At 39.2% G+C, this 15,850-nt stretch overlaps 1 protein-coding gene across 2 annotated transcripts; it reads left to right on the top strand.

Annotated features, from left to right (window-relative positions):
• The first annotated feature begins 7 nt into the window (after positions 1-7).
• LOC146161429 (solute carrier family 22 member 15-like) lies at positions 8-15,319 on the top strand. 2 transcript variants are annotated; one of them, XM_083383822.1, is made up of 11 exons: positions 8-199; positions 622-729; positions 1,693-1,822; positions 2,190-2,354; positions 2,737-2,866; positions 3,911-4,014; positions 9,582-9,702; positions 11,181-11,321; positions 11,953-12,029; positions 13,819-13,997; positions 14,453-15,319. In XM_083383822.1, the coding sequence occupies exons 1-11, from the start codon at positions 104-106 to the stop codon at positions 14,636-14,638; spliced, it is 1,437 nt and encodes a 478-aa protein (XP_083239948.1). In that variant the 5' UTR covers positions 8-103; the 3' UTR covers positions 14,639-15,319. The 2 variants fall into 2 exon arrangements, with proteins under 2 accessions (XP_083239948.1, XP_083239949.1); XM_083383823.1 differs by having other exon boundaries at positions 14,421-15,319.
• The last annotated feature ends 531 nt before the right edge of the window (positions 15,320-15,850 follow it).

The following is a 15,850-nucleotide window of genomic DNA, read 5'->3' as shown; positions in this document are numbered from 1 at the left end:
GCCTTCTGCAGTAGTGTAGGCAAATATGTTGGTGTAGCGTGTAGGGGCTTAATCCCTCATTGGTAATAAAGTTGCTGTGTTCTAACGGACGCATATCTCCAACATGGAAAAGCTGGATGTTGACGATTGCTACACAAAAGTGGTCGGCACTTTTGGCCGATACCAGCAGCTTACCTACGGCGTGATGTCAATCTACCAGGTAATAAGGGTTTTTCTATGTTGCCTATCTTTAATACATAAAAAAAGTGCCCTAAAGAACTAATTTTTATTTTATATGTATGGCATTCCATAAAAGGTACACACACATAATGTTCAACAACCGTGATCTAGCCGTACTGAAGTCGCGTTATGACCAACGATAGCGGCACACAAATTATAGTACACCAACGCATACTAAACAAATCTGTCGGTAAATGTTGCAAGCAAAGCAGGCTAGAAAAACAACTATAGCCTACAGTAAGGTTCGAACTCACGACCTGTATTGTAGCATTCCATGGATAGGTGCGGCACATTTGTGGCGCGTGTAAAGTATTACAAAATATTTAACGTTTATTCTTCACGCTTGATCAACCTAACTAGATCACTACTTCTATGTAAATTAGAGTTGACCTTATATTTCAGCTCTTCTTGACATGCCACACAATGCTGGTTGTGTTTGTTGGTGCCAAACCGGCGGATCTGCAGAAGGTCAACCCGCAAGTTTCAGATGATAGCTCCATTTTAAAAGAGGTAAGCAGTTCAGTGTGAAATTTCACGCCAACCTCGTTGTTTTCGTTAAATCTTTACTCTGAAAGAGTGTTTGTTAAACTGCTGTTCGAAAAAGTTAGCCATGCTCAAGGTTGGACAAAGCTTTGACGTTTAAAAAAGAAAAAAATTCACACCGTAATCTGACCTACAAAAAAATACCCAGAATGTCAGTGGTTCTGGAAACTAGCTTACATATATATATATATATTCGAGTCTTTAAAGTTGGTATTTTTAAACGGAGAGTTTCCATTTTTCGACACACTGTCTCGCCCGATCGTTAAATTCGGCAAGATCAGTGGTGGAGCATGGCTCATCAATCAAAGGGCATTTTAAGCCGTGAGCGACTGTGCCCTCTGCTGTGCCGCATTCACACAAGGTGCTTGAAACCCCACTTTTCCAGCCTCCATTTTGTGCGTGCTATACTCCAGTTCGCAGTAGGTTCAAACAACGCCATATCTTCCATCCTGCGTTAGAGCCGGGCGGTAGCAGATCTACGCCCCCCACGCACCTACGGGTGAGGCGACGATTGCTCCAACTTATTTTTCCAAGTATGTAGTCTCCACGAAGTCACTTCTTGGTCCAGGTATTACTTTCAACGGCATGGAATGACCCAATGTCATGACGGCGTTTTTAATTCACACCTTAAAAGATTCATTGGAATTAAGTAACTGATGATGTCTTATAGGCGAAATATATATTTCTGTTAAAATTTAAGAAATTATTTTATGTTTTAACTGTTTTTATAAACAGTTTAAGATTCACCTTGAAAGTGTTAGGCTTCCATCGTCCTCTAATACTGTCCTTTGCCCTAGATAAAATATTTCTATTTCTAACCATAACCTATACTTTTTCCAAGTGGGGCTTAATTGACCGCCAGTGGCCCTGCTACCGTCCTTTGCCCTAATTGAAATATTTTTACCTTTACCTAGCTATACTTGTTCACAGTGGGGCTTAATGGATCGCCAGTGGGTGAGCGATCGTATTCAGTCCTTTTACTTTTTCGGCAACTTGGTCGGCGTGGTCGCGTTCGGCCAGCTTTCCGATCGATTCGGACGAAGGCCCCTGATGCTTGTCGGTAAGTGAGAAAGTTTGCCCAACATTTGGTTCCCCATCCATCAATAGAGCAAGGTCCTTCCCTTATAGTTATACACCACTACCTGCTACGGTAAAATCTGGCAAATTCAAAGGAGACCGATCGCGCGTTTTTAAATTAATCTGTGTTTTTTTTTAATCAAGAATTTTATGGGTTAAGTTACAAACCACATGATGTTGAAAATAAGAGATATTCGAAACGTTCAAACGATACCTACTTCTGATTTTTTACTATACAAAAAGCATTTGTTATGAAGATATAACGCAACAGGTTGAGTAACTCAACAGCCGGGTCGAGTATCAGCGCCAAACTAGTCTTCTGTCGGAAAACCGTGGTCGTTTTGCCGCAGGTTTCACCCTTCTACTGCCATCGTCTATCTGCACTGCCCTGGCGCCGACCTGGCAACACTTCGCCGCTGCCCGCTTCTTCACCGGTACGCTACAGGGAGGAGCGACCCTGGTGCTCTATGTCTACCTACAAGAGATGGTTGGAAGGTCCTGGTGGGCAGTCACAGGTGTGCTCTTTGATTTTAGACGTGGCCCTAAGTCGATTTTTTGCAAGTTTCACTGGGATATGAATTTTGCCTTCGATATGCGTTTCTATGAAGCTGGTTAGCCGGGTGTCTTTTTCCCAATGTTAATGAATTAATACGAAAATTACCAGTGTTGCTAAAAAGTCTTTGAAAAACCCTTTGTTTTTCTTTAAATAGTGTTTGTAGTTATTTCATGTCCAGCTTAAGTTATGTGTTCATAAAGTGCTGTAATAAAACAAATTTTGTTTACCATGGCAATCAAATAGGTCGTTAAAAATAATTTTTTCTATGAAATGTCTTTGAGTTTGTTTTATAAAACTGTGTGGCAACAACTCTGAATAGCCATCACCATATATTTTTCTAGGGGCGGTCAGCAATATTCTTTTTGCCGTTGGAATATGCATCCTTGCCATATGCGCTTTTTACGTACCTGGTTGGAGAGACCTCACGTTATTTGTTACCTTGCCGCAAGCAATCCCTTTCATATATATGTGGTGAGTGCAGTTCAGTGCGACGTTGGTTTTTTAAGCTATGCACTATTGAAATGTTGTTGTTATGACTGACCTGTCACTAACAGATTACAAATAATTTCAAAAACGTTTCACTTAAACCCACCGAAGCCAATTCATCACGTTGTTATTTCCTGTGGTAATATTCTACTATTTTGCAAAGGAAATTATCTCAGTAAAACAAAATAATATTATAACTGTTAAATATATGAGAATGAATGCGTGCCTTGATTTGTTGAAATCTGAGGACGTTTGATTGTAAAGCAATCTCACTGCGAAATATAGCCCTCTATAGTGAAGCAACAATCACAAGGAAATAACTGTATTGTTTTTGTGGAACCACAACATAAGGTAAAGTTTACCAAAACAGTTTATTTCTTTGCCGTCTGTCACAACAGAGGATTGAACCTATTGGGTTTGAGTGATCTTATGTGTTGGCTCAGCACTTATACCGCCTTAGGGCAATTCAACATCATCGTCATTGCGAAATGCAAGTATTATTATTTGGGCCGTTTATGTTAAAACGTTCTTAGGACCATAAACTTTTTCCTTTCGCATTCAACGTCCACCATGACTCGAAATTCCCATTCATTAGTAATCTCATTTACATACGTGGTTAAACGGAAAAGGAAACGGCGTGTGACTAACGCAAATAAGACCATATTACTAACGATACAGAAACAGAAATCAGAATCAATGCACCATAGGCTATCGCTTTCACAAATAATCTGTACTGTAGTTTAATCATATACACCCACTTAAACAGTAACGTTAGAAGAAGTACGGTTTGCGTTTATCGGTACATCTGTTAATAATATTAAAAGAGAAAAAATAGGTTGCCATGCGCGAAATTTTAAATTGATAAAAAAAAACGTTATTTTGCAACTTCTAGTGTTCTTTGGCCTAACCAAGTTTTACCACGAATTTAATTTTTTTCATTTTTTAGTATTTTTTCTAAGCAAATGTATAGTTGAGTGTTGCTATTGTTACAGGAATATTGTTTTTTGGGGGGTCTTTTTTTACATTTAGGTCCATTCCTGAGTCACCGAGGTGGCTTTACTCGAAGGGACGCCTCAAAGAAGCCGAACAGACCCTCGCCTTTATTGCCGTTAAAAATGGAGTCGCCAATCCTAGTGAGTTTATAACTGGTTCGACCTGTTTGCAAGAAAATCTGTATTTTTCTTTAGCAGCACCAATTAGTACTAGGATTTTTTTTCGCAAGGTATATTGTTATGTTTGTTACAATGCAACACATTTTCCCTGTTAACTATAGATAAAATAAGTAAATAAAAAGTTGCAGAAAAGAAGGCCTTGATTCGAAACCTTTGTTATTATTACAAATGAACTGATCATCACTTGTCGTTTGTTCAGTTTTGAAATAATGATTTATTTTTTTTGACTTTTTCCTCTACAGACAGAGACTAGTTTTGCTTAGTGTCGTACAGGTGCCGGTCTGATACCAAATTAACATAAGAATTTTAGTCACGATTTTCCAACGCGGCGATTCTTTGAAAGATGAAATATTAAAAAAAAAACTAGAGGTAACTAATTCTTAAAGCCCTAAAAACCTAAAAAAGCGTACTATTGAACGTTCAATGTTATCCATGTTGCTTGTTTAAACTTACTAATCACTTAATTTTGTAACGGATTAGATTGCGATAGTTTTTTTCCAAAATTTCGGGAGTCAGTATCGAAATAAAATGTTAAGCATCGGACAACCCTAAAACTATTTTTATAGCATTTTACTGTACTCACTGAAAGTTAATGTCCACTGAAGTCTTTATCAGTTTACAAACAATAAACACGACGATGGTTACAAAACCTTAGTTCCTTATTCAAATAGAATCACACAAAGTTATCAACACTAATAGCAATAAACACAGAATAAATATAAAACTTAATTTACACCGCAACAGAGTAGATGTTACCACTAACACAGGCGCGTCTCAAATGAAGGACAAACGAGACACGTACATGCTCTAGGCAAAGCGCGCCACTAGGAGCAGTGTTTAAATAAACTAAAACATTAAGGTTAACAAACTCATTATAATTTTTTTTTTTTTTTAAAGATGCCCGTTAGCTAAAACCAAATAGAGGGACACAGGCGAAACACCATCTTTGGTTAAGATATCGGCCAGTTGCTTATCTTTAGGTGACCATGAAATATTAGATATTTGGCCAATGTCAACCAATTCTTGAAGTACGGCAATGTCGATACGTAATCGTTTATCAGTAACACATTTGGAAGAATAAATAGCATCACATAAAGAGCGATTGTCGGTAATAACTTCGATAGGAATATTTGTTAAATTTAAATCATCGAAATACAATTCATTTAAAAGCGATTTTAAAAATACCGCCGTTTCAACCCGATCGGACATGGCAAGAGTTTCTGCAGCTAGTGTGCTGCGAACAACACGCTTAATTCGTTTTGATTGCCAACTTAACAAGTTACATTGCTTGTTAGGCCCAACCAAAAATACTAAGTAAGCACCTTGGCTTCCTCCGTCCATAAGGTTACCAAACGCTGCATCAGAGTACACCACCAATTTGCTATTGGTAGGACAGTGTTACCTTTTCCGTCTTCAGTCTTCTAATAATTTTGTTCCAGTCCAATAAATCCCTCACAGTAGCCCTCTTGAAGTTTGTTGCAATAATACAAACATTAAAGCTAACATCAGGTCTTGTCTGGCCACTAACCCACAGGAGCTGACCAATCTTTGAACGTAAAGCCTCGGCTTCCTCACAAGTTAGTTTTTGATTTGGGTTTTGTCGTTGCTTTGCATCGATATTTAGAGGCCGCAAGCTGTCAATGTACTTATCTTGATTAAAAGCAATACCTTTTTGATCATGCATAACATCCAACCCGATATAGCGGAAACTTTCTGAACTTTCCTTTCCTACTTGAAAGGTACTTCGAAGTGGTTGGATGACGCTGTCTTCAAAATATTGTGATCCAGCCCATAAAAAGTCATCAACGTACACCAACAGTATTCCCTGCAATTCTTTTCCATCGTGCATGTAAAATAAAGCATGATCAAGACGAGATAATTTACACCCAACTGATAACATAAAACCTTTAACCCGTTCATACCACAATCGGGATGCATCAACAAGGCCGTACACGCACTTCTTGAGCTTCCATAGTACACCTGAGGTTGTTTAGCTTCTAAAGGTGGTTTAAGAAAAATATCCCGCTGAACAAGGTTACCCTGGAGAAACGCTGTCTTTATATCGATACTATTTAATGCCCAGTGTTGACATTGTATAATAGTAGACATTACTCTTAAAGAATCTTTAGAACCCGTCGGGGATTCCTTTTCCAAACTAGTGAGGTTGCGCTCTTCAAAACCTCTAGCAACCAAACGTGCCTTTGGTAACAAACCCTTATCTGTTTGTTTCATGGAACAAACCCAGCGAACCGAAACGGCTTTCTGATTATGCTGAGGCACAACCTCATACACAGCATTATCTTTCCAGCTTTTCAACTTCGCAAGCTTAGCAATATCATAACATACCGGGCTGTTAATAAACACCTCATCCGTACTCACATTCTCCTGTTGCGTTAGGTATGATAAATCTGAAACGTCGTCAAAATTTATCCAACCTTTAATGCCATCGAGCTCCTTTGGATGGTTGTACTTGATATTGTAGGCGTTTCTGTGCTTACCGGTTGCCTTTCCAGCTCGACTTAGAACTGTAGCTGAACATAAAACGCCATCTCTGTTATTAAACTTTACACACTTATTTACAAGCGACTTTCCACCAAGAACTGGCTGGATAGCCATACGAGGTTCAGCCACAGGACCCGTTTCGTGTGCAACCGAAGTATCACCCGAAGCAACAGGGATGCCGGCATCAGCAGAAGTGTCAACAGAAACGCGATCTAAAAAAGAGGCTCTATTCCCTACAGTAAAATCATTAACAGTATCATATTGATCAATAGAAGAGTCGTCAGAATTAGAAATGCTATCATCTTCCTGCCCTGATGACGACAAACGTGAGGTTTGCTTTGCAGGAATGCTATCTGCGGAATTACTGGTTAACGGTTGACTATTGACAGACGCAGGTTCAACTAATTGTACTCTACAATTATGTGCTTTGATAAACTGACCACCGTGACGTATAAAAACAACAGGCCCATCTTGACCGAGCACTGTTGCGGGCCCCTTCCATTCTCTTTGATCCTGACGTTTATAATAAACACGATCACCTTGAATATACGTGTCACGGGTTTGTCGTGTCTGTTTTCTCAAAGCTCTGCGAATCTTTTCAGAGCACTCCGCGGCAATCAAAGCCTTTCGAGCTGTTTGAAGTGCTGAAATGTGGTCTCCCACTGTTGAACTGTGTGGGTCTGACATACTGAGTGCTGGAAAATTATCTGTAAACACAGAAGGTAAATTTGCGTTACGGCCAAACACAATTTGAGACGGGCTAAACCCATTTTGGTTAATAAGTGCGTTCTTCGCACTTAACGCCCAAGCCAAGGCCGTGTCCCAATCACAAGCACCTTCTGCTCTTACTTTGTGTAGGGTTTCAGTCAGAATTAGGTTGTGGCGTTCACATAGACCATTGCTCCAAGGTGAGTAGGCGGCTGTAGTTGTTATCTTAATATTAAAACGACTGCACATCTCATGAAACTTATTGGTATTAAATTCGCGCCCATTGTCACTGAAAACGCGTTTAGGAGCACCAAAGATACTAATCCAATACTTAAAAGTGTTTTACTATAGTAGTCGACGTTTTACATTTTATAATTACTGCAACGCTAAATCTCGAAAACATATCTATCATATGAAAATACCATAAATTAGGTTGCAGTTCGTGAAGGTCCATGGCTACCACATCATTGACGTCCTCAGCCCACGAAAGTCCGACTATTGGTCTCGCAGCAGGCTTCTTATATCGCCTGCAGATATCGCACGATTGAACAACCTCCTTGATCAGACAGGAAAGTTTGGAACTTTGACAGTTGGCATTTTTCAGCAGCCTCTGCAGATTTTCGATTGAAGCATGCCCAAACTGTAAATGTAGTTTACCAATACTCTTACGTTTATCTGCATCGGTCATGTTCTGTAGAAGCAGAACATTCTCAGAAGATTCCCCTTCTCTGCTAGGTGAAATGTTGACACAGTAGTGACCACTGCTTGAAAGAAATAGTTCAACATCTTTGTTAAACATTGTTGCACAATCATGTGCAAGGTCAAGCGTAGTGCTTGCCCGTTTTAATGAGGATTTACTCAACAATAAAGGTAAATCGTCTTTTATAACCGCAGCATCAATATGGCAAGATTTTCCTGCGATTAATGCTGGAATTAATACTTTCTTTTCAGAGACTACTTTTCTCCCATCACCAAAACGAAAAACAGTGTGAGATGGGGTAAACTTTACTTTTTTCTTAAAATCAACATCTAAGTTATCCACATAATTTTGAAGCCAATGTTGGCCACAAACTGTTTTTGAGCACGCTGTGTCAATAATTGCAGATTGAAATGTTTCTGCTAAAAAAATTTCTTTATAACTCGAAAACAGCACTAAATTAATTTGCACTTCCTGTGTGTATTCCGTAACATTTACCGAAGCATTTCCACTCTTATGTGGACATTGATTTGCCCAATGCATCTTGGAGTCACATATAACACATCTGGATATTTTACCAAATTTGTCTTGGGGGTTCAATTTTTTATTATTTGTAAAACTGGTAGATTTGTTAAATTTATGCTGATTACTTGTCACATAGGATTCTTCTTTGATATCTTTTGCGTGGGATTGCAAGGTACAAGCATTAAGCGGATTTGTAAATATTCGTTTTAGACCCGATTTCATTGTGCTAAACTTAAGGTCACTTGCCATAGTTAAAGCTAATTGCCGTTCTTTAGGGCTTACATTTGCGCCATCTAATATTTTAAAGGTTAAGATGGCGTCCGGAAGTTCCATCTTATGAAAGGACATTTTGTACGACAAATGTTCAAATTCTATAATATAGTCTGCCATACTCATATCTTTAGTTTTAGCAAACCTCGTGAAATTTGCGTACGTTGAGTAGGCTTCGTCAACTGTCTCCGTTTGAAATGCGATGTCAAGGTAATGTATTAGTCGTTCCATTCCGGTTTCAGAGTGCAGATCTCCATGCGTAAGTTGTGCAACGGCCTTTTCAGCCTTTACATAGCCCTCTAGGCTTTCCAAAAGGACAACAATTGCCTGTTCTTTTTTTACAACAGGCGTTACAAGTTGCCACATTTTAACTTTGTTTTTCCAAGATGAATATGGCGTATCTTCCCTAAACTTAGGGGGAGACTTTATTGAACGATTTGCTGCATCATTTAAAAGATACAACCATCCTCTGCTACCATTGAAAGTTAATGTCCACTGAAGTCTTTATCAGTTTACAAACAATAAACACGACGATGGTTACAAAACCTTAGTTCCTTATTCAAATAGAATCACACAAAGTTATCAACACTAATAGCAATAAACACAGAATAAATATAAAACTTAATTTACACCGCAACAGAGTAGATGTTACCACTAACACAGGCGCGTCTCAAATGAAGGACAAACAAGACACGTACATGCTCTAGGCAAAGCGCGCCACTAGGAGCAGTGTTTAAATAAACTAAAACACTAAGGTTAACACTCACAAAACATTTATTTTTATTTAACAGCCATAGGCAGCTATACAGAGAGTTTTTTTATGCAGAGATATGCCTGGCCGCAAGTTCAAACATTCCTACTCAGCAGACCACTCGAAACTACAGTGTATTAGACCTTCTCCGACACCACGTGACCGCCAGCCGGACGCTAGTCATGCTTTGCATTTGGTGGGTATTTATACGGCATTACCACATGTTGCATACGTAACACTCGGTTACGTCGTATTCGTTCGTTTTGCACAAATGGTACTTGACTAAACGAAATCCCAACTTAAGATTGAAGTTAAACTCTCAAATAGTTACGTCCTGCGTTAAAATCACCCGGTGTTTAACCAGCATGGCGTTTTACTCTGAAATTTAATAAAGGCACGCGCTTTGAAGAACAGATTTAGACAAGCCAACTGTTAACAGTATGTTAAAATCAATAAGAGGGAATTTGTTTTGGCTTTCTGCTAGCATATTTATGGTTTAGGCCAGGGGTCGGCAACCTTTTTCTAGTCGCGGGCCAAAACCAAACTTAAAAAGGTCTCTGCGGGCCGCACAAAATGATTACTAAGAATTGTGTTATTAAAATGTTAGAACAAGTTCTGTGAATCAGGCAGGCCTTGGATATTTTTGCACCTAAAAACGTGTTTAATTACATTTACAGAGGCAGCAAAGTGTTGCCGCGAAGCGAATGAAAAGTGTAATAAAACTAGTTTGAGGAAACGCGATAATATTTAAAGTTAATCTAGCTCAGTGTTTGTTAACTGTTTCAAGTCGAGGCTCACCTGGCGATCAAAGCGAGCGTGATTTTTTTGGTATACCGGTATTTCTTTTAAATTTTGGCAAGTTTTTTTTACATTGCTGAAAATAAAAAATGTTAAAAAATATATATCCAATATTTTTTAATACTTTTTCCCATTTTGCGATACGCACAACGGGTGAAGAATCGCTGATCTAGGTAAAAAGGCAACATCAAAACGTAAACAAACCGGACATATAGTGGACATTCGCGCGAAGCGCGAAAATTGTTTGCAATTACGTAGTTTAAATGGTCAAAAAGTATGTGAAACATACTCGTGTCTAATTTGTCAAAGAGGCGGCGGGCCGGATGAATTGCATCGGATCCGGCCCGCGGGCCGGTAGGGCCGACCCCTGGTTTAGGCAAAGGGTCTTAACCAGTGAATCTCAACCTTTTATGGCTTACGGCACCCTTCAAAAATAATAAATACATTTTCGGTACGCCGACTGGAATTTTCGTTTTTTTCAGAGAAGGCCTATTTTACCGAAATGTCACTCTAAATTGAACGGGAATCAATTTAAAACATATAGGAAAATGTCATCTGGTATAATGGACTCTAATCGTAGACAAACAGTTGTATCGAGCTGCTTACCAATTGAGCAAAAATCTGATCCTTAAAATTCTCAAATAGCTATCGGCACCCTTGAGCTTTAGAATTAACACACGGGCGCCGCGGCACCCCGGTTGAGAACCACTGCCTAAAGCCTAAACTTTAAGCACTGAAAAACTATTTGAAAGGCTAGTTAATAATCCAGTTACCTGGTAGCTGCACCACAGTTAGGCATCAAATGCAGCACATACACCAAAAATACTGATTTGTTTTATCGTTATTGAACCGCCAACCGTTGTCCTTCTGCCGCAGGAGCGTAAACAGCTTCGTGTACTTTGCGATGACCCTGGCGGCCTGCAGCATCGGGTCCAACCCTTACGTCAGCACCAGCCTTTCCGGACTCATCGAGATTCCTTCCACCTTTCTCTGCACAGCATTGCTCGAACGCCGAGGGTGAGAGATCTGCTTGATTATGTCTTTTTCCAGATACAGATTTGCCGAATATGTGTTACGTCAAAGTGTCAGGACTCTCTACTTCACGGCCTTTTATTGTCTTATGTTTATATGTAATTCGCCTGTATCGCCCTTTATTATTTACAACACTGATACATCTCGTGTATACTAAGGCATCCGACAGGCCGTGAAGTACAGAGTCCTGAAATTTGGCGTAACATATGGTTAATTTTGTTGGCCTAAGTCAGGGTTCACCATACTAAGGCCCGCAGGCCAAATCCGGCCATAAGAGGTAGTTTTACCGGCCCGCGGCATATTTTATTAATTGAGATAAAGTCGAGTTGAACTGTTTTGGGATACAGTCCTGAACTTAGTTTTAATGAAAATTTAAACTGAACGACCATTTATCAAAGCTTAGTACAGTTTATGTTGCATATTCATTTATATTTCCTTCGTTGAACGATAATAATCAAGTTGATAAGGTTCAACACAAAAGTCCGGCCCGCGATCGACAGTCATTCGGCCCTTTATTAAACAGTTGGGTGACGCCTGGTTAAAGTGCACGGCCAGGCGAAGATACCAAGTTGCCGCGACCGTATTTTTTTCATTTTTTATTTATTTTGCCTTTCAGGTTCGGCCGGAAGAGAACGGTTAGCCTGTTTATGCTGATCAGCGCCGCTGCTTGCTTCGCTACTATGCGAGTTTCAAGTATGTGTAAATGATCGTATTGTACACTCACTCAATTCCATGTTTCCATTAATCCACCTATGGGTCGCGACCCAAAATACGGTCGCTGCTTGATTTGGTTGGGTCGACTACTGCAGTCGTTCACAAGATTTTGTTTTTTGAGGTTGGCTCTGAGCAAGATTTCAAAAAAAGAATTTTTTAATTGGAGAAGCAGTACGAAACATGACCCATGTTAATTGAATTAGAACCTTTTTATGTTATGTTATGTTCGCTTACAAAAAGTTCAGTGAAGGGAATTGGGTCGCCAAAAGTTCGCTTTTCACGCTTAGTATTTTGGTCACCGCAAAAAAAGGTGGAAAAACACTGAACTAAATGATTATATCCCTGCGGACTCCTTTATTTTTTACTGTTCCTGGCGAAAGTTTAAAACGACCCAGACAGGTCTGAAAGTCAAAAGTCCCAAGTCGTTGACTATTAGCGAAAAACGAAAACATATAACAAGTAAACTGTTCTGCAGGTACAAACTGAGGTAAATAACACAAATTTACCAAAAAAAAGTTAAGTTAAGTCCTAGTCAAGCCATTTCAAAGCACTGACATCAGTGCACTGAAGTAAAGTCATTAACTTAACGTAACTACCACAATGTGTATTTTACTAATTGGCTCGCTCGAAATATCCTATTAGCGAAAGCGAAAACATATAACAAGTAAACTGTTCTGCAAGAAAAACTGAGGTAAATAACACAATTTTACAAAAAATGTTTGTCCAAGTCAAGTCAAGCCATTTTAAAAGCAGTGACATCAGTGCACTGAAGTAAAGTCATTAACTTAACGTAACTACCACAATGTGTATTTTACTAATTGGCTCGCTCGAAATATCCTATTAGCGAAGAACGAAGGCAAATAACAAGTAAACTGTTCTACAAGAAAAACTGAGGTAGATAACACAATTTTACCAAAAAAAGTAAGTTCAGTCCAAGTCAAGTCATTAAGAAGTGACTTCAATCAACGCACTTATGTAAAGTCATTACCTTAATGCAGGGGTGCCTAACCTTTTAGCTCTTGACGGCCGAATTGACAGTCTTTATTTATCTCACCGCCAACAGTACAATTTTTTTAGAGATGACGTCAGAAAGAGTCATAACGTGACGTCATAGAACGATTATTCTTAAACATGCTTGTTGTTGTCTAACGATCTCGTTCAAAAATATAGATCTGAAGTAAAGTCTAATCGCGCGAAGCGCGAAAAAAATTCGTTTATTGGATTTATTCATTGGGTTTTCAAATGTGACACGTGACGCAGCTGAGCGTCGTCAAAACGGAGCGCATGCAGTTCCAGGGTGGTACCCAGTTGGTTGACCTGAGGCACCGGGCCTACTACTGTCTGTGGTTTATGATTTAACCTTTTTTGTTTTTTGTAATTACCGAAATATGGATTTTTTGTGTTTGACTTTGTAATCCTCAATGTGTTCTCTCTAAATTTGTTCAATGACAGTTTAAGAATCACTTACACAATCTTATTCGGTTATACAAGGCTTTCTGTAATAACCGCTCAACCTGTCCCATAGTTTTGCCTTTAATTCCTTTCACAACTCGCATAACCATGTCTTCTCAGCCGTTAATTATGTATCATAAATTCTTATTTTATCTTTATGTGACATCACAATTCAGTTTGTTACGCATCTTCTATACTGCTTTTTGCATCAATCAATCAATGATATCAACTTGTTTCAGCGCAGATTGATCTAAGATCTAATTAACTGCACTCCCTACTATTAACGAAATGCTCAAAGCAACCTTTTGGCCTTCAGACCCGAACCTGGCCCTGGCGCTTGGTCTCACAGGCAAGATGGCGATTGCCGCCAGCTCCAATGCCATCTACGTCTACACCCCTGAGCTTTTTCCCACCTCGGTGAGGAACGTGGCTCTCGGGTCGTGCTCCATGGCCGCTAGGATCGGCGGGATTCTCGCCTCTTCGATGCAGTCTCTGGTGAGTGGCTGGTATTTCACCTATTTGCGTTTTTTATAAATTTTTATTTGTTGCACTTGCACTGCGCCGCAGCCTCTTTTTTCGGCGGTACACCAACAAAACAATTCTGCGGCACACCTACGAAATATTTGACGATCGACAATAGACATCATCATAAGCAAATATCCTATAGGCAGCCTAGATAAAAAGGAGCGATTAATGATTATACGCACTGAAGGCGCCGAAAATTTGACGTATTGCACATTTTATCTTCTAATTCTACGGTTTTACGGTCTTCCTAAAATATGTTAAGCCGGCCATATTTATGTAAATTGCATCCCCCGCAATAGCGCATCAGAGATCTTCGAAGGATTTTAGTATATTCTAAGAATTAAACCTGACAATGGTGCTTTGCACATTTCGCCTTATTTATTTTCGGAACAGAAGCCCAGAAACATTTTAACTACATCTCACAGATGGCGACCAATCCATGTCAGGGCTATTTCCTTTTCGGCGTCACCAGCCTCATCGGGGGCCTTCTCGCGCTTAAACTGACGGAAACCCTCGGCCAAAAGCCCCCCGACTCATTTGGGGACCTCGACGGCGACCGGGATCTAATGGTACGTGGTTCGAATCCCGCGCCGCACGCCAAAGAGTCCTAACCTGTTGTGCCTTCGAAAATCAACAGCATGCTCGAAATCGCGTGCAATTTGAATTGCGTTTCTCTTTTTTTGTTATGCACAAACTAATCAATGTGATATATATTGCTTTGTGCTAAAATGCCCCTATAAATATATAACTTCTTGCCAGGGCCTTGATGTTTCAAGGCTCGTAATAACGTTACATCCTCGCCCTTTTAACAAGTTTTTTGTGATCTATGCTTTTCGTTATCTGTATAATCTTACGTTTAGCACTACCTAAAAAGTGTCCTGGCCCGATATAAGTTTGTTTTATGTTGCTGTTCGTTAGTTCAGCGATGTTACATATATCTCTAATTCGGCTACCTTCATCGTTGTAATGGTTCGGTAACGGTTCGCGTTTCAAATATTCTGTTGGCGCCTATCCAGTTACCTCATTGGTTTTATTTGTGTTATTTTTCATTAAGTGTTCAGCGTCAGTATATAAACCCGTTGTAGAGTGTGGTGTTTAGTTTATATTTAGAAATATGAATAGTTTTACCTATACCCATTTATATATAATTGTATAGAAACGCGCATAACCCTCATTTACTTTTACCTAATCACGTCGTGAAGTTGCTGCCAAAATTAACCAGAATTATGTAACATTGTGATGCATTAACCTTCTTTGTTGCCTTTTGTTGAAAGTTGCAATAAACGTTTTGCCAAAAATCCTGTAAGATTTGTGTTTTTCCTGGTATCTGTGCTTAGAGATATCTGATGCTCAACGAATAAATTTTAACCTGTAGCCGAATTTAGTGTTACTTTTCGCGATATGTCGTTAAATCCTTATTTACCAAGGTTTATTATATACGTAAACTTGCGACTCTCGTTGCTAGTAAGATAAATGTTTTATTTCAGGATGTGAAAATTAATGTATTATGGGTGCGGAAAGTATTCATTTAATTGTTATTTTTATTAAGGATCGAAAATAAGTACCTTACAGATTTATTGCAGACCATAAAAATATTCAAAATCGGACAACCGTCGAAGCCGTTACCTACCATTATACTTAAGCTGCCATATTTTATCATGATGCATTCATAGCAGCTTTTTCTGTAGAAAAAAATTCTTTACACGGCATCCACTTAGTGCAGGGGTGTCCAGCTCAAACATGCCGGCGTGCCAATTTTTATCCTATAACTTCTTCCCGTGCCAAAGTTTAGTAATATAATTCTTTCTAATAATAAAAGCGTT

Source organism: Ascidiella aspersa, chromosome 3 (assembly GCF_963924565.1).
Source record: "Ascidiella aspersa chromosome 3, kaAscAspe10.2, whole genome shotgun sequence".
Classification (NCBI taxonomy): Eukaryota; Metazoa; Chordata; class Ascidiacea; order Phlebobranchia; family Ascidiidae; genus Ascidiella; species Ascidiella aspersa.
This window is presented reverse-complemented; position numbering and strand designations above follow the sequence as displayed.